Source organism: Tiliqua scincoides, chromosome 5, assembly GCF_035046505.1.
Source record: "Tiliqua scincoides isolate rTilSci1 chromosome 5, rTilSci1.hap2, whole genome shotgun sequence".
NCBI classification, from domain to species: Eukaryota; Metazoa; Chordata; class Lepidosauria; order Squamata; family Scincidae; genus Tiliqua; species Tiliqua scincoides.
In genome coordinates, this window is record NC_089825.1 from 9,620,789 (window position 1) to 9,639,415 (window position 18,627).

Here is an 18,627-nt window from a genome sequence, read left to right on the forward strand (position 1 = left end):
TCAGTTGTTAAGGAAACGATGAGTGGGTAACCCTGGAGAACCTTGTGTTTTTCCCAGCAGTTGCTCATGCTTCCATCTGGGAGACTGCTGGTTTTTAAATCTAAATGCTTCTACTTTAATGAAGGGAAATATACTGTATGAACAATGTTTTACCAGCCATGTCTCCTCAGGACACAAAGAAGGCAGCAAGCGGAAGAAGCAGAAGCTGAGGGAGGAACAGAAGAAGAAGAAGTCGGCCAAGGCACCTTATTAAAATGGACTCCAATGCCCTAAAACACTGACCTTGTGCTGTTTTACCATTTAACCCCCTGCCCAGATCCCTGGTGCTTCTTTTCTTGTGGCTACTCTCACTTAGCAAAGGAGATGACGACTCCTGTCTAAAGTACATCACAGTTGCACTATTATGCTTGAGCCCGACAGATTTGCTTAAGTTTCAGTGATATGTCCCAGTCGGAAGCATGCTCCTTAGAATTCAGATCCGTTGGTTTCAGGGGGATTGACTTCTATGTAACATGTTTTGGATCAGGATATTGGAAGCATCAAAATGAGCAGATCCTGGCTAGAAATGTGGTGGGTTTTTTTCCTTTTTTTAAGTTTGGAAAATAATAACACTGGAACCTTTGATCTCTTCCATTCTCTGGGACTAAAGCTATGGTAGGCTAGTGTGTTTCTTCTAGGATTTAGGAGGTTATTGAAAAATGTCTTTAATTTTTAAAAATAATTATTTGATCAGAGAATATGTTGACATTTTTTGAATAACTTAAATAAGCCTCAAATGTATTTCGCCTTTTAAATTTTCACCAGCGAGAACAGGATGTTTAAAACCTAACTTGAACAAAACTGCTAAGTGACTTGATCAGTCTTCTGCATTTTTCCCAATGGAAAAAGTGGCTCACTTTCTTGCCCATTATTTATGTACACCTCATCATGAAGATGTCCTATCTTGTAATGATTTGAGAGAGCTGGGTTTCAGTGAGCCACTTAGTGAAACTGGTTATTGTGGGTAGATAGTTCTTCAAATTCTACTAAGCCAACTATACCAGTTGTACTTTGAATACTATGCTGTTTTCATTGACTGCAGGAAATAAGGCTCACAAGACCATATCTGGCTGTCAAACCTCTTTCCTCCTTTGGCCAGCATGTTGGACTAATAGGCTGGGTGGGGTCTTGGGAAGCCAGATAAGAACCTATGGGACTTATACTGCTTGATTCGAAAGGAATATATGTAAGTATGTTAGAAAGATATATTGTTGATAGGTTCTAGTTTGGGTTAAATGGGTGAGAGGCACATGTACGCTTGTCTGAAAAATTGATTTGAATATAGTAGGATTTCATTCCCCCTCCTCTTAAAGTGCATGATACATGACTTCCATTAACTTCATAACTGAATACTAAGTTGGAGCCTTCCATTGCCTTAACTTCTTTCAAGCATGGTTATTGTAAGTTGCCTTTTGCTGCTTAATCCATGAAGAGAAGTTGTAAGCTGCTTTGGTCTCAAATGGTTTTTTAATTATTTTGTCAATAAATAATATGACCCTTTCTCATTGGCACTGTTGGAAACCCAAATTTCCTGGATCTTTTAACTCATCCCTGATAGTGTAGCTCAGGTCAGGAAGAAGGTGATGCAAGAGGTTTTGGGTACTATGTGGGTTCGTCTTTAATGCTTGTACTATGAAAATATAATCTTATGCAATTCATTAGGGTATTTAATACAGTTCGTCTGAAGTAAGATGCAGTACCTTTCGGTTTGTGACAAAACAAATGCCACTGAATTGTGTTGTGCAGTGTTAACTAATATTTAAAGAAATAAAGTACCTTCCCCTATTTTATGGTGTGTGTGGGTGAGTAAATTCAACAAGTCCAAAATGAATTCTGACACAAGTGGATAATATTCAAGGAACTAAACCAGGGGTGTCCAAACTTTCTGGCAGGAGGGCCACATCATCTCTCTGACACTGTGTCAGGGACCAGGAAAAATAGAATTAATTTACATTTAAAATTTGAATAAATTTACATACATGAATTTATTAGAGATTGAACTTACATGAATGAATGAAGTTCTTGCAGCCTTTCCTTTGCTGCCCCTACTGCATCACAGATGTGAAACAGCAAGTAGTGGGGGGGAGCCCTGGTCCCACAGCTCAGGTGAGAGGTCAAACAGTCTCCACATGCTGAGAGCAGTTGCATTGGCCCAGCATGGGCTCCAGCAAGTCTCTGGGGGCCAGAGGCTCATTGGAAACGGGGCTCCCTGAGGGCCTGATTGGGAGCCCCCTAAGGCCGCAAGTGGCCCCTGGGCCGGGGTTTGGGCACCCCTGCTCTAAACTGAAAGGAAGTTCTTCATATTCACTTCAAAGAAAGGGAATATTCTTCCTTTGGGTCACAAGATGCTGGATGTTTTGTTGGGTTGTTGGGAGAAATAGGAACAGCTTTTGGAGAGGTAGAATGGGCAACTGGGTAGAAAAAACTAATAGTAAAGATGGCCGTTTTGGTTGCAGATCAGATCTTCAAATTCTTCAGAGCTATTGTGCGAAAAAAGATAACTGATTTCAAAGAATTGAGTAAAATAGGCTGCAATACTACACAATGCAACACAGTTTGAGATCCAATGCATTTTGAGGCTGCTACTCTTCCTCAGGGTAATTATAAAAACAAACACATCATATATTAATACAAGTTACATGAACATTAACATGAACATAGAAAATCAACAAAACCTTAAGCATTTTAAAGTTGAAAAACAGTGGTCTGCTGTGGAGCCAAACCAATGGGATTTGCTTTTATAAGGAGACATGCAGTATCTCTGAGCTGATCCTTGGTTGCAGTTCTTGGATATGCTCCCCTGTTGAGGGGCTGCTTTCAGGTTTCTTAGTCTTGATGTCCCTCCCATGCTTTTTAGTATTTCACCTGCTCCTCAGTCTGCTAAAGGCCACCCTCCCAGTCTGGTCGTCTTTAGCAAATGCCAAATATGTACAGTTCATTCTGTGGGCAACATTCCAGCCAACACTGATGGGCATTTATCAGTTCCTGACTGATCACTATGTCTTATTTCTCAATGTGCTGTGTATAGACTGCCCCAGTGTAGGGTAGATCTCCTATAACCTCTAAGAATTGCTGTTGAACATTTCCAACGATGATGTGATAGTTTCCTGCTGACAAAGACATTTTTTTAACAAACCAAAACAGGAGAGGACTTCTGACAAGTCAATATGTGCAGGTAATTAGCAAGCTGGAAAGTACCTGTGCAATGCTGACCAGCAGGTATTACTTGATATTACCAATGTCTTGTACTGTGCAATGGCATCCTGACACTTCAAGGAAACATCAAACTAATTTGAAACACAAAACAAGAAATCCAGGGCCTACACACTCTTTGTAAATAGTAGTGGATATGTAATGCCTCAAATTGGTTTGCTCTTGGGTTGGGGACAACTTACCCATGACTAACGTTCTTTATGAATGCACTTCTCTATAGGGAGTGTTGTGAAACTTGCATGTAGGTCACTGACCATTGCATAGTTGTGTGTTCGTCAGCATATCAGACACTGCATTTGGCCTTCACTCCACCTACTTCACATGCAGTGAATGATCTGTGTCATACCTCAGGTCATACCTGAGGAGCCACATGTTCCTTGCAGTTTCTTATCTAGAAGTGCAATGGTCTTTAGAATATGTCCAAGTGGGTATGATGTAAGGTGGTAGAAGTGTGTGTACGTGTGAGAAAAAGGGGCTGACTAGTGAGTCTTGGCAAGGATGCCATTTTGGATTTGGTGGCTTAGACGAAAGATTCTCAGCAGATTTTAAGGCCAAATGAAACTCCAGGATGAGAGAATTCCACAGAGGCACACAATGTGATAAGACCAATGATTTGTCTGTTAGGAATAATTGCACATGGTCTCAAATGCAAGGAGTGGAAGGGCAGCCATGTCTCTCCCTAAATGGCATTCCCTGGAGCCCCAACAGGGCTGGGATCTCTATGGGCACTGTTGTCATTGATCCTGAGGGTTCAAGGGTGCTGCCTGGCCTCCTTCTCCATATGATGGAAAGCAAGAGGGTAAACACTGCACCTGGGCTGTAAGGGAGCCTTGTTTTCATCAGCCTCTAAGTGTTTTGGAATTCTTGCTTTTTCTGCTGTATTAAGTTGTTGCTGACACAAGCAATGAGACGGGAAAGAACAGGCAAGTGAGTCAGTCTGGGATTACGTCTTGAGAGAGCACTGAAGAGATGGGTGTTTCTATTTACCAGCATCATAATTCTGCTTGTCTTAATAGGAATTTCCCATAGTACGTTCATGAGTGTGTCTTTTCTATCTGCGGTTAGCACAATGGAAAAATGGCAAAGCACCTGAGAATGAGTCACTGCCTCCCCGTCAAACACGGAATTCAGTCAAAGAGAATTCACCTTTTTGAATCTCGTCAACCATTAGAGTTAGAACATAGCCATGCAGTCTTGCAAACAGTTTCTCCAAGATTGCATAGGGGAAATTTCAGCTAAGGAGTTAATTTGCTTACTGCATTTCTATCCTGCAAAATAGAACTAACCACCAATATACAATTACTTTATCAGCCCCAAAACAGCAGCAGGTATTATTAATTCAGCCTGATATCTTAAAAGCAGTGCTTCCCAAAGTGTGGGTCGAAGCCCACTGTGGGTTGTGAGCCCAAGCACAGTGAGTCATGATCTGGGCACTTCCACCCACTCTTGTGCTGGTCTGTCTCCAAATAGGAGCTGCTCCAGAAGCCCCATAACTTAGTCCTCCATAAGTAATGGAGAGGCCTCTATAAGCAGTGGAGTTTCTGGATTGGCTCCTATTTGGAGACAAACCAGTGCAAGGACAGGAGGGCCCAGATCATGATCTGTCCTTTGAAAACTGCTGGACTAGTCAAAATCTGAGGGTTTTTTGGTGGTTTTTTTTTTTTTTTTTTAAACCAGGAACATCCAAACTTTGGTCCTCAGACTGAATCCAGCCTGCCAGAATATTCTTTCTGGGAGTGGTGTGGCAGAGTGTGATTGTGCTTGGGAGTCACTTCCCCAGAAAATTGGGGCACAGAGCTGCCTGGTGTGATCAGCAGTGGAAGCAGCTCCCTGGAACAAGGCACTGCAATTACACGGCGTGAAAAGGGGTTGCTGCATGCCACAATGGTAAGGCTTTGCCACTGCTGTGACATACCTAGAATGAATATTCCAGTGGACCATGGGTCAGAGTTTGGAGAAGCCAAGTAGTCCTATTTGTTCATTTTCCTTCTGAAATGAAGGCATTCCTCTAGTCAGGATTTGTGGCCGTCAGTTGGGGTTGATGTTAAATATGCATCTCTTCCAGGCTGAACAGCACAGGGTTGGTTTCTTCTGGTGCTCAGTTTTTGTAATAGTCTGCTGGCCAGGATCAAAAAGGTCAGAAGAATCATGAAAAGACTTGTGAGCCCAAGGCGGTGGGGTCCTCTTTCTTAAACAGCAATCACCCCTGACAAATGCACCACCCCTTCCTTCCAAATCTCCTCGCATATAAGATCCCTTGGAGGAATGGTTGCTTATAAATTACTGGCAGTCAACCATGCTCTGCTAGAATGTCCATGACTGCGGCACTCCAAAAACACAGAGCAATGATAGTTTGTGGTCAGGTTGCATTTCTCTGTGTGGGATCCTATAGCCCAGGAACATTTGAAAGGAACTGTATAAAGAGGAAAGGGTTTTTTCTCCCCTTCTGTCACATGAGATCCAGCCCTGAGTGCATTTCAGCTTGTGCTAGAGCAGCACATGTATGTTGCCTGCTAAATTATGGTCTTGACACCCCTGATTCCATGAAAGGAGAATGAGATAGCTGTGAGATTCCTCTGCTTGTTCTCTTCCAGGTTTAAAAAAGAAAAAAATTCAGCAGCATTTCTGCTGTTCAAAAGGGTTGTGTTAATGCGCCCCCGTGTGGCTAACACACATTTCAGACAATAAGTCCACAAGGAATGCAGGATTTTGCTAGGAAAGGAGAGCCAAAGCTCCCAAGCAGATTCCTTGCTGTGCTTCCAAAAGGTGATATTGACAGTCCCTAGAGCAGGGGTGCTCACACTTTTTTGGCTCGAGAGCTACTTTGAAACAAGTAAGGCCCGGAGATCTACCAGAGTTTTTTTTTTACAATGTTCGCGCCATCATAACATATAACATTTATGTGTACAATGTATGTTGGTGTACCTTGAGCCCCACTGAGTATAACAGGACTTACTCCTGAGTAGACATGCCTAGGATTAGGCTGTGAAGCTGCAATCCTAGCCACACTTACCTGGGAGTAAGCCCCATTGAGTACAATGGGCCTTACTCCGGCGTTTCCTCCCAGAGGCACCTGAAGGGGGGGGTTGTCGGCACTCCGAGATCTACTCATTTTGCCTCACGATCTACTGGTAGATCGCGATCCACCTATTGAGCACCACTGCTCTAGAGGGAGGAATATGTAGCAAATGGAGCTGAGGAGGGAATTTTGGTGGTGTTTTAAGGCTCTTTGTCCGAAACAATCTGTACAAAATGCATATTTTAGCAGATCATGTCCCAGAGGTTTTGATACATGAGAAATAAGGAGACATTAGACAATAAATTAGACATTTATTAAACCTAGGTGAAAATTGGAGGCATATTATGCTCCAGTGGGGGGGGGGGGGAACGGGACATGCATCAATAAATGCAAAGAGAGCTAATGCAAAACAGTACTTTTCAGAATAACAAGGGGGTGTTCACAGAATGCCCCCCCAAGCATTCAGTGAACATGGGAAAGGGGAGCAGCAGGATTACACTTGTCAGCAGTAGCGCTCAACCCCACACCCTTCTCTTGGTGGTGGTGAGCAGTAGTGTAGCTAGAGGGAAGGCAAAGCATTAGGTTTTGCATAGTGCCTCACTGTGACGTGCAAGTGGCCTCTCCCCTTGGGAGCCATTCTGGGCCACTTTAGCAAGCCTGGAATGGCTCCATAGGGGAGGGAGAGAGATTGCTTGCTCATCACAGTAAGGCATTGTACAAAACTTAGTGCATTGCACTAAGTGCTTTGCCCTCTAGCTACGCTACTGGCTGTGAGTGATAAAGAGGCCACACGCAGGACTGTATGCCACTGGGCTCCACCAAGCCAGCACCAGAGCTGATTGTCTTAGCTGGCACTCTGAGATGCTTATAACTCTTCACACATCTTATGCATGCCGGATGTGTAGCCACCAAGGGGTATGGCTGGTAGACCCAATTTCACTTTTCCCTCATGCACTGAATGCATGGGGCGGGGAAAGGCTTTGTTTGCAGCTCCTCATATCAGTGTGGCATATGAACAGTCAAGACCTAAAAATTGCCATGGAACCTCTGGAAATTTGGTTTAGCTGCCTGCTAAGTTGTTTTGGAATTAATGATGCTAGAGCAATGACTAGTATCTGCACTTCTGTTTGATGATCTTGCGATAGAAAACACCATTCTTTCCTGAGGGGGGCACTTTTGCCCTTCCTATTCTAACAAAATCCATGCCTAAAAATGTGTACTTGAATGTTCAAATGTGCAACGAGCAGAATTTTTTCTTAACATTGAATGGATGTTTCTCCACCTCTTCTGGCAACTTAGGGCTGAGATTGGTGTGCATACATTGAGCAGTGATCCCACTATATACCTGTAGTCACCCCTTTAAGAACATATGTATAAGCACAGATTGCAATGTTTTGGTGGTATAATTCATGTTTTTTCACCAGAGCTGCACAACAATTCAACTGGCTGCCAAATTAATTTTACCAAAATGGTAAGGCACTTGGTAAAGTGCCTCTTTACAAGGTGGCACTCTTTACAAGGTGACTCTTGTTGGAACCATAAAATATAGTCATAGTCAGAAGGGCCCTACAAGATCAGTGAAGCCAACACCCCTGCCAATGCAACGCTCCCAAAAGTATTTGGATACCTATCTACTTGACCTCCATTGATGAAGAGACCACCCACCTTCCAAGGCAGACTGCCAAACAGTTTGTTCTGTCTGAAAACTCTTCCTGCCATTTAACCAAAATTGCCCCTTGTTGCAATTTAAACTCATTTACCCTGATCTTACCCTCCAGAGAACAACTGAGACCAAATCAACCCCATCTTCCACATGACATCCTCTCAGACATTTGCAGATGGGTATCACATCTTAACTGTCTCCAGCTCGTCAGTATCCATCTTAAGTTTGGATACTGTTGCTCCCAAAACCGCACAAGTATCTCAGTTGGGGTTTGACATAAGCAGACACAAACAGTATCATTACTTTTTGGAATCTGGATACTGAAAATATGAACACAATTTGCACATTTTCTCTTCTATCATTTGCAGCTAATGAGTTTCTACGTGAGAAAAAAGTGCTTATTTCTGGCCATCATCTGCTTAACGATGTCACTTCTGGCCCTCAGCAGGCACCATAAATGTTAACTGCAACCCTCTGTATGAAAGGAGTTTGACACCCCTGACCTAGATCATTTTCACGTGTACTAGTGCTCAGGCAAGCAGCCCCAGTCTTATATTTGGCTTCTGAGGTTTCTTACCTCAGAACTTTATCCCTGTTGACATCCATTTTGTTTGTGTTTGCCCACTTCTCCATCCTGTCATGATCAACTTGGATCCTGTTCCTATCCTCTTGGGTATTAGTTATTCCTTCCAATTTGACGTTTTCTGCAGATTTGATGAGCACCCCTTCTACTTCCTCACTCAATATTTCCACTAGCCATATTATATGTCAAACAGCCACAAGTGGCTCATGGCCACAGTTTGGCCAACCTTGTACTGTTTTCTTTAATTGATCTGCTCTGGCTCACCATACAAACAAGACTGAATGAGGTGACCCTAGCAACCAAAAGTCTGGGAACGTTAGTGTCTACGCACTGATTGGTGTCTGCAACCTCTGGTGTCAGCCAGAGGTGCTTCCCAGCCCTACCTGGAGATGCTACAGGAACAGATACTGGACTTTGAATGTAAAGCAGGTTCTCTACCATAGAGCCACCTGCTCCTAAAAAGGAGTGCAGGTGCAGTAGTGTAGTCAGTGCCTGTGCATTGCTGTGGAAATGGAAAAGGTGCAAAAGAGAGCAACTAAGATGATTACTGGGCTGGGGCACCTTCCTTATGAGGAAAGGCTATGGTGTTTGGGCCTCTTCAGCCTAAAAAAGAGGCACCTGAGGGGGGACATGATTGAGACATACAAAATTATGCATGGGAAGGATAGAGTGGATAGAGAGATGCTCTTTACACTCTCACGTAACACCAAAACCAGGGGACATCCACTAAAATTGAGTGTTGGGAGGGTTAGGACAGACAAAAGAAAATATTTCTTTACTCAGCATGTGGTTGGTCTGTGGAACTCCTTGCCGCAGGATGTGGTGATGGCATCTGGCCTAGATGCCTTTAAAAGGGGATTGGACCAATTTCTGGAGGAAAAATCCATTACGGGTTACAAGCCATGATGCGTATGTGCAACCTCCTGATTTTAGAAATGGGCTATGTCGGATGAAAGGGAGGGCACCAGGATGAGGTCTCTTGTTATCTGGTGTGCTCCCTGGGGCATTTGGTGGGCCGCTGTGAGATACAGGAAGCTGGACTAGATGGGCCTATGGCCTGGTCCAGTGGGGCTGTTCTTATGTTCTTAACTACAATTCCCAGGAGGCCTTGCAGGTCTTCCTGTTGTCTGGTGTGCTCCCTGGGGCATTTGTTGGGCCGCTGTGAGATACAGGAAGCTGGACTAGATGGGCCTATGGCCCGATCCAGGGGGACTGTTCTTATGTTCCTATGTAATGGCTCTGATAGTGAGTGGGTGGGACAGCTTACATGGCACTCTTTACAATAAACTCTTTACTGGTTAGGGAAGTAGGGAGCATGCAGTAGTACAATCCAGTAGTCGGGGCATTCTGCCACCATCACTGAAACCAGAATGGTCTCAAGACTAGCCAAGTCAGTTGCTGAAACGGCTCCTCTTGCATAAATGTCCTAATGCTGGGGTCTAAAGTTGTACCCCAGCTTGCTGTGAGACCCAAAATGTTTATGAGCAATCGCAGCGCTATGTATAAAGTCCTGTTGAAAGCATTGAGGTTGGCGAAGGGGGACCAAAAGTTGTAGGCCGTCCATATTTCTAATGACTTTCAATACACAACTTTTAAATAATTCTTTGATTGCAAGGATGTTATCTGGCCCTTTCATGTCTTGAACCATTCATTAAAGTTGCACAATTATTTAATCGTGGCCTATTTTCTTTTTTTAAAAAACCCCTCTTAAAATCAGAATTAAACAGAATGATTAAAAATTCAATTTCTCTGCCTCACTAAATGGCCACATTCTCTCTTTGTCGATTAACATTGCAAAGTGTATCCTCCCTTTTGTAAGATACAGGCTGCTGCTCTCTGAAATCACATTTACTTTCTGGATGATAAGCTACGTTGAGTAGGAAGGGGAGCCAGACACAGAAATGAGGGGTTTTACCAACATAAAAACAGAATTGCTGAGGTATGAAATGTCCATGTGAATGAAATGTCCAAATGAAAGACCTTCTTATTCCAGATAATGGGAAAAGAGGTTGGTGCCAGCAATTTGGCACCTAATTTTTGTTGCTAGTATCTTTGGCTTTTAAGGACAAGATCCTAAGCCAGTCAGTAGGCTAAAATAATCTGATCCTCTTGTACTGGCCAAGGTAGACGTGGTGTTGAACTGCGCTTGAGTAAATGATCCAGAATCCCTTTCTACATGCTTAGACTTACAGGCATATTTACAAGCTATGTAGTACCTGCTTTTCAGGGATAATTCACAAAACCATTTTAAACACAGAAAATACATGGTAAAGTTCTAACACGGCAATTTTCAACATTATTCTACTCACAGCATACTATGGTCTCCTTTACTGATTTCTGTGGTCATCTTTATGGCCTTCACTTCTTTTGATGTCATTTGCAGCTTCCAGAAGATTCTTCCAGGTTCTGCGGCTCTGTTTCTAGGGCATCTCTCTATAGCAGGGGTCTCCAGACTCCGGCCCAGGGGCCAGATGCAGCCCGCAACAAGCCTCTATCTGGCCCTCAGCCAGCCTCTTATCCACTGAAAGCTTCTGGCCCATTCAACTGTATGTGACCAGAGCTGTGCTCTGGTTGTGTCTGGAGGGTGTTCTGAAGACCAGAGAGGCTGAATGAATGAGCCCATTCATTCATTTATTCACTCATCTAAGTTTCATCTCTAATTCATTTATTTAAATTTTTTTCCAGCCCTCAACACCACGCCAGATATTTGATGCAGCCCTCTGACCAAAACGTTTGGAGACCCCTGCTCTATAGGAACGAATTGTCTCTCTTCCTCCACCAACTGGTGAAGGAAAAGGGTCAGATAATTCTTTACCACAGACAATTGCCCTAGAAACAGAGCCACAAAACCCAGAAGATATTTACAACTATTTTAATCCACAGTTTTCTAAATTCCTGCGGCGCACCTGTGGACCCTTTGTGGCACACCAATGTGCCATGACACATCTGTTGAAAATCACTTATTGAAAATCACAATCACCTATTCCCTCACCAACTGGTCCTACAAATACTTTCAGGCATGACAATATGATGGATCACCACAATCTGGAAAAGCCCTGAAGTGAGTAGAATTCCCCAAGAGAGCTCTGTCTGATTGGACCATGTGGTCCAACATTATGATTCCAACAACATCTAACCCAATGCTACCAAGCAGGGTATGAAATCAACAGCCAAGGTGTGCATTGGTTCTGCTGAACAGGATGGATAAGGCAAGACTGAGAGAGGCCTGGGCAGCCTTCAGTGTCCGAACCACTTTACCTGAGCACTGAACATGTGAGTTTTTGCATAGTTTTTGCATGTGCTGGCCATGAGCATATCACTTATTGCTCTTTCAGAGCTCCATGCTCTGAAAGAAACAGCTCTTCCTCACTGGTAATGGCAATCAAACAAGTATGATTCTTTATTATTGGTCAACTCTTCCTTGAGTTGGTCAACTCTTCCTTGATGGAGGGGACGTTACCACTCGCTTTGAAACGGGCAGTGGTTCGCCCCCTCCTGAAGAGGCCCTCCCTGGATTCCACTGTGTTAGATAACTATTGGCCAGTCTCCAACATCCCGTTTCTGGGCAAGGTAATTGAGCGGGTGGTGGCATCCCAACTCCAGAGGGTCTTGGATGAAGCGGATTATCTGGATCCTTTTCAATCTGGCTTCAGGCCGGGCTTTGGGACAGAAACCGCCTTGGTCGCCTTGGTGGATGACCTATGTCGGGGACTAGACAGGAGGAGTGCGTCCCTGTTGGTCCTGCTGGACCTCTCAGCGGCTTTTGATACCATCGACCATGGTATCCTTCTGGGCCGATTGGCCGAGTTGGGAGTTGGAGGCACTGTTTTGCGATGGTTCCACTCCTACTTGGAGGGTTGGTCCCCGATGGTGGTGCTGGGGGATGCCTGTTCGACACCCTGGCCCTTGAGGTGCGGGGTGCCACAGGGCTCAATTCTGTCCCCTATGCTATTTAACATCTACATGAAACCGCTGGGAGAGGTCATCCGGGGGTTTGGAGTGGGGTGCCATCAATATGCCGATGACACCCAGCTCTCTCTCTCCTTTTCTCCAGACTCCAGGGTGGTGGTTGAGGGCCTGGAGCGCTGTCTGGAGGCAGTGAGGATCTGGATGGGGGCTAACAAGCTGAAATTAAATCTGGATAAGACATAGGCTCTCCTGGTTCGGAAATCCTCGATGCAGGTGCTGGACTATCAGCTTGCGCTGAATGGGGTTGCACCCCCCCTGAAGGAGCAGGTCCGCAGCTTGGGGGTCCGCCTGGACTCACAGCTGCTCCTGGATTCCCAGGTGGCGGCTGTGGCTGGGGGGGGGCCTTCGCTCAGCTTCGGCTGGTGCGCCAGCTGCAGCCGTACTTGGATCGTGCAGAACTGGCCATGGTGATCCATGCCTTGGTGACATCGAGGTTAGATTACTGTAACACGCTCTGTTGGGCTGCCCTTGAAGACGGTTCGGAAACTGCAACTAGTGCAGAATGTGGCGGCCCGTGTGGTTACTGGAGGTAGGCGGTTCAACCCTGTCAGTCCGCTTCTCCAGTGGCTGCATTGGCTGCCCATTCGTTTCCGGGCCCAATTCAAGGTGCTGGTTTTGACCTTTAAAGCCCTATACTGCTCTGGGCCAGGGTATCTTAGAAATCGCCTACTCCCATACAATCCAGCTCGTCCTTTTAGGTCATCAGAGAAGGCCTTTTTACAAGTGCCGCCGTCTAGGGAGGTACGTGGGGCGGCGGCAAGAAATAGGGCCTTCTCAGTAGTGGCACCAACGCTATGGAACTCCCTTCCCCTTGACTTAAGAATGGCTCCCTCTCTTGAGACCTTTCGGCGAGTCCTGAAGACCCTTCTGTTTAAACAAGCCTTCTGAGTTCTCGGCCTTTTTAACATCTTTTTAACATCTTTTCATATTTTTTACAGGCCTGATTCTTTTATGATTTGCTGCTGCTCTATGCTCTTTTTACCTATTTTTTTATCTGACTGCTGTTTTTATGATATGTGTTAATGTTTTTATTTGTTTTAAATTATGTTTTTTAATCTGTTGTAAGCCGCCTTGAGTCCCTTCGGGGAGAAAGGCGGGGTAAAAATAAAGTTATTATTATTATTATTATTATTATTATTATTATTAGAACATAAGCTAGAAATTGAAAGGAACAAGAAAAAAAGTCTAAGGATGGTGTCTAACTCCATCCCATGATAGAAGTTCTAACTCATTAATGCCCATGTTGCTACATGAATGCTGAATGAAGAACTTGACTGAGGAATCTCCTGGACGGGTTCTTCGGAAGCCGGACAAATCTCCAGTCTGTGGCCTTTGCACTGGTAAAGCTCAAAACTCTCATTTAGATTCCTAGCATTTGTACAGATATTGGCTCATGTGACTGATCCAGTTAGCAAACTGGGATGTGACAACCCTTCCATCTTCTTCCTTTTCTGTTGGAGGTGTAAAGCAGCAGAAGCTGCACCGAGACTGGTGAAGCACACCCACCTGTTGCTCCATTAAACATGTCACAATATGAAACCAGAAATGGAAGAGGACTCGCTAGAAGAGGAAGGTACCCTTTTCATCTGTTGTGGTAAGAGGAAGCTGATCGTACCAAGTACACGCCTGGGCGAGTCGACTCAGAGTGACTTTGGGAATTGTGGACATGGCAGGCAAGGCCGGGAAGTACAGGAGCCTCACACTTCTGTTCCCCCTGCATCACCCTGACTCAGCTAAAATGGAAGCTTTGCATTTCCCTCATGGTGATGTATTGAGACAAACAAGGAAGAAAAGCACAGGCAGAGGCAGCCCAAGATCTAGCTCAGTGATAGCATGCCAAATGCCCCCCCCCAACTTGGTGATGTGCCAGCCTCTGCTCCTCCCATACCCTGGACTGAAATGGAGCAGAAGAGGAAGTGTGGAAGAAAGGATTATAGTGGCTAGAGAGACTCATTAGCCCACCACTCTCTTGTTCTCCACACTTCCTCTTCTGTCCCTGTGTTCCTTTTCCAACTAAGGGAGTGGGAGGAGAAGCAGCAGCTGAAGGCAAATGAGTAGAGAGGTGAGGGCCCCCTGCCAATCTGATGCCTAAGGTGACCGACTCAGTTGGCCTCGTGAATGGGCTGGCCGTGAGCACATCACTTATTTTCTTTGGCTGCCTGTCCAGTGTCATTCCAATTGTACTTCAAGCTTAGGAAGCTGTTCCAAACCCATTCAGATTTTGCCTGCTTGTGCCTTTATACAAAAGACAACACCTCCCCCCCCACCCCAGCACCTATAAAAGCAGTTTGGAGAACTGTTTGTATTCTTTGCTTGTCAATCAAGGCCTAGTGCGGCAGCGGCTGACCTAACTAAATCTTGCTGTTAAGATCCACCGAATACTTTGGAAGTCTGAAAGAGCAAGGAGAAACCTTAACAAAAGCAACATTTAATGGAACTGTGTAGCTTATCTAAATGAGTAAAAAAGTAAGGGGGGAAATTATTTCTCATAGCAAAAAGCTGATCCTCTGAGATTTCCCTGGAGACAAATTCAGCACATAAAAAAAAACAAGAGCCTTCCTTCCGTAAAGCCAAAGGGAATTGTCGCATCTAAGGCAGAAATTGGAGAGCCCATTCAGGCAAGAAGTGGATTAGGCGATCGCCTATCAAAACATGGTGTCTACTGGCTTGTAACAGTGACTGGCAAGGTTTTCTGCTTCCTCACATTCATTTTCAGGTGTGGTAAAGACTGAGCAAAGAAATGGATATATATTTTTTTGCAATACTTCAGACAGGTTCTTCCAGATGGGGCCATCTTCTAAATTTAGAGCCCGCAACCTCCATTGTTAACGGACTCCTTCCTGCCCTGAACTTTGAAGAGTCCTTCTTTGCGGACACACAATCAGGTTGTGCTCAAGATGCATCATGAGTAATTCTGGGACAGAGAACAGTGCAGCCCCTGAGTAGGGTGAGACTTTTGACCTGCAGGCAAGGCTAAAGAGACGGGGAGTTCTTGGGCTTGGTTTTCTTCATTGCTGTAAGTGGTTTGAAAAGCAGATGAGGGTTTGCAGGGTTTTGAAAATGTACATACAATGAGCTCTTTGACCAGAGCAGTGGTGTAGCTACAGGAGAGCCAGCATGGTAAATACCGCAGGTGCCACAATGCGCCATGTAAGTGCCCCCACTCACTGTCAGATCCATTCCGGGCAGCGATGGTAATGCGCAGGCTGAAACAGGCCTAAATTGAAATGAAACCATTCCAGGCTTGCTGTGTTCTGACTTGCTTTACGCTTGCTCTTAGCAAGCGGGAAGCAGATCAGAGTGGCTCCCTGCATGATGGGCTGCAGAGGCAGCAGCTGACTTGGGGTGAAAGAAACCAAGTCTTTTGCTGCTCCCCACAGCTTGCCACTCAATGCCAGCTGCAAGTCACCTCACCCTTTGGCCGAGTTTTGACAGACAGCAGATGAATAGGTAAGCCTGTCTCTCGATTGTGCCACACAAACTGCAGCTATGAGCTTACGCAAGTGGAAGTTCTTCCCTGATACATCATAAAGAACACATGCATATCAGGAAGGAGACTAAAGGCCCAATCCTATCCAACTTTCCAACTCTGGTGTAGCCACAACATAACCTCATGGTAAGGGAACACATGTTCCCAAACCTTAAGAAGGTCCCCGTGACTGCCCCTCCACCACAGGATACAGCGCAAACCCCACTGGCACAAATACACCAGCACTGGAAAATTGGATAGGATTGGGCCCTAAATCAGAACGCTTCTCCTGAATATCTAGTTTTCTAGGTGAAGGAGGTTCTCTGTGTGTGTGTGTTACGTGAAAGAGCATACAGTCATGTGACATGCTCTTGAAGTGGTACAGCCCTGAAATGGGATTGCTTCCTTTTATGATAACTAGGTTGCATTACCTGGAAGTTGTAAACTAGATGACAGAGTTGTGTGACTGCTGGTACAATTATCTCTCTGTGGTCATCTGCCTGGAATCAACACAGTCTCTGAGAGAAGGAAGTATCATCCTCTACCATGCTGTTTTTACTTTCCATGTACAAAGTTTCTTGCAATCTTCCACTTCCCCCTAGAACGGGGGTGGTCTTACTTAGTGTTATCAGATCTGAAGAGGGGCAGAGTGCCTATACCTTTAAGCATTGTATAGAACACTCCAAACCCTGGTCTGGGGGCCAGATGTGGCCCGCAGCAAGCCTCTTCCTGCCCCATGGCCAACATTGTCCCCTGAAAGCATCTGGCCCACTCAACTGAACATGACCAGAACTGTGCTCTGATTGTGTCTGGAGGGTGTTCTGAGGGACAGAGAGGTTGAATGAATGAGCCCATTCATTTATTCACTCATCTAAGTTCCAGCTCTAATTTATTTATTTAAATTTTATATTTAAATTTTTTTTCCGGCCCTCCACACCATGCCAGATATTTGATACGGCCCTCTGGCTGAAAAGTTTGGAGACCCCTGGTATAGAAGAGGGAATGTGGGCAGGTGCAGCTCAACATGGAAGGATTTAAAAAGCTGCACATTCCCACATTCCCTCTTCTATACAGTGGCTAAAGGTATAAGCACTCTGTTCCCCCTTTGGATCTGGTAGCCCTAATCTTACTATCTTGAAAATCTCTGCTTGTAAATTCAGCTTAGCATGTACAAAAGAAGAAGAGGCACTGGTGTCACTAGGGGTGTGTGGGGGGTGTGGGCTGCACCAGGTGACATGCCGGGGGGTGACATGCCGGGGGGGAGGATGCACTAACATCGCGGGGTTAGGAGCTACTGTGTCTTGCCATACACTGTTGGATGCAGAATGGCCAGCGGAGTGCAGTGCAAAAAATGGAATTGAAATAGCTCCTTTCATTCAAACGTTATGGCCAAAAAACCGGAAGGAAAAAATGAATCTATGGAAAGTGAAAGTGAGTCGTATTGCGTGTTTACTCATGAGTAGGCAGACTTGCTGTAGTCCGTTGGAAAGGGTGGGCTGGGAGAAATCCAACTACACCAGAATGGTCCCAATCCAATGAATGCAGCCCCCCAAAACACCCGAGGAAGTCCCTCCCTTCCTCCCAGCTGCAGTCTATGGAGCCGGAAACGAAGTCACGTGGTTGCATTTACTCACAAGTAGGCAGACGTGCCTTGGCTGGTGGTCAGGCCAGGCAAAGGGGAATGTGAGGACACCAGAAGGGTCCTGATCTGATGGAGCTGAACAGAAGGCAGTCTCTCCCCCCCCCCCCCCAAAAAAAAAGAACAAAAAAGAGGCTTGAATGGTAAGGGGAAAGTTTTCTATTTTGCACTTGCAAAGCCAGGTGGGTCTTTATCTTGATATGCCTAAAATAGAAGAACTTTAAGCTGGGCACTGGGGAGGGCTGGAAATCTCACTGATTCTTTTTGGGGGGTTGTTATTGCAGGCAGACTACAGAGTAAGCCCCATTAACCACTATGGGACTTACTTCAGAGTAGACATGCATAGGATTGGGTTCACAGGCTGCAATCCTACCCACACTTTCCTGAGAGTAAGCCCCATTGACCACTATGGGACTTACTTCAGAGTAGATTCACTTGGTGGAACAGGACTGGCTCCCCCTTATTTAATTATTTCTTTTATTTTAATTTATTTATAATTAATTTTAATTTTATAATTATTTTAATTTGCTTGATGATGTCACTGCTGGCCATGACACACTTCCAATGGGTCCTGGACAGATTGTCATGCTAAAAAGTGGGTCCATGTGCTAAAAGTTTGAGAACTGCTGCAATAAGGTGTTAGTAAGTTGACACGGGTGTGTGTGTGTGTGTGTGTGTGTGTCTGTGTGTGTGACTCTACAAGTTATCAAAATCACTAAAATCAGAATTTGGAGGAATAATACCTTCATGTTATATATCAATCAATGCGTAATTTCATGCAGAATGCAATGAAACAAACCACATTGAAATATCTGTGTTCTAACAAAAGGTACAGCCAAAAAACCAGTTGGGGCAGGGCGATGGTACATAACCACCCCCACCACCTGGGGCATTGCCCCGCCCACTGCATGGGGTGATGCACAGGCCTCCCGCACTGGGTGATGCGAATCCTAGTGACGCCACTGAGAAAGGTAAGGTTAATAACCCTCCTTCAAGCCCACAAAGGGCTTGTTTGACCTTGACAACTAGCACC

General features: G+C 45.1%; 1 protein-coding gene across 2 annotated transcripts in view; it reads left to right on the top strand.

Annotated features, from left to right (window-relative positions):
• DNAJB6 (DnaJ heat shock protein family (Hsp40) member B6) overlaps window positions 1-1,827 on the top strand; it is a 60,053-nt gene extending 58,226 nt beyond the window's left edge. For both annotated transcript variants that reach the window (XM_066627398.1, XM_066627399.1), the window contains exon 10: window positions 171-1,827. In XM_066627398.1, the coding sequence (XP_066483495.1) occupies window positions 171-253 (83 nt within the window). In that variant the 3' untranslated portion in view covers window positions 254-1,827. The remainder of the gene's footprint in view (window positions 1-170) is intronic.
• The last annotated feature ends 16,800 nt before the right edge of the window (window positions 1,828-18,627 follow it).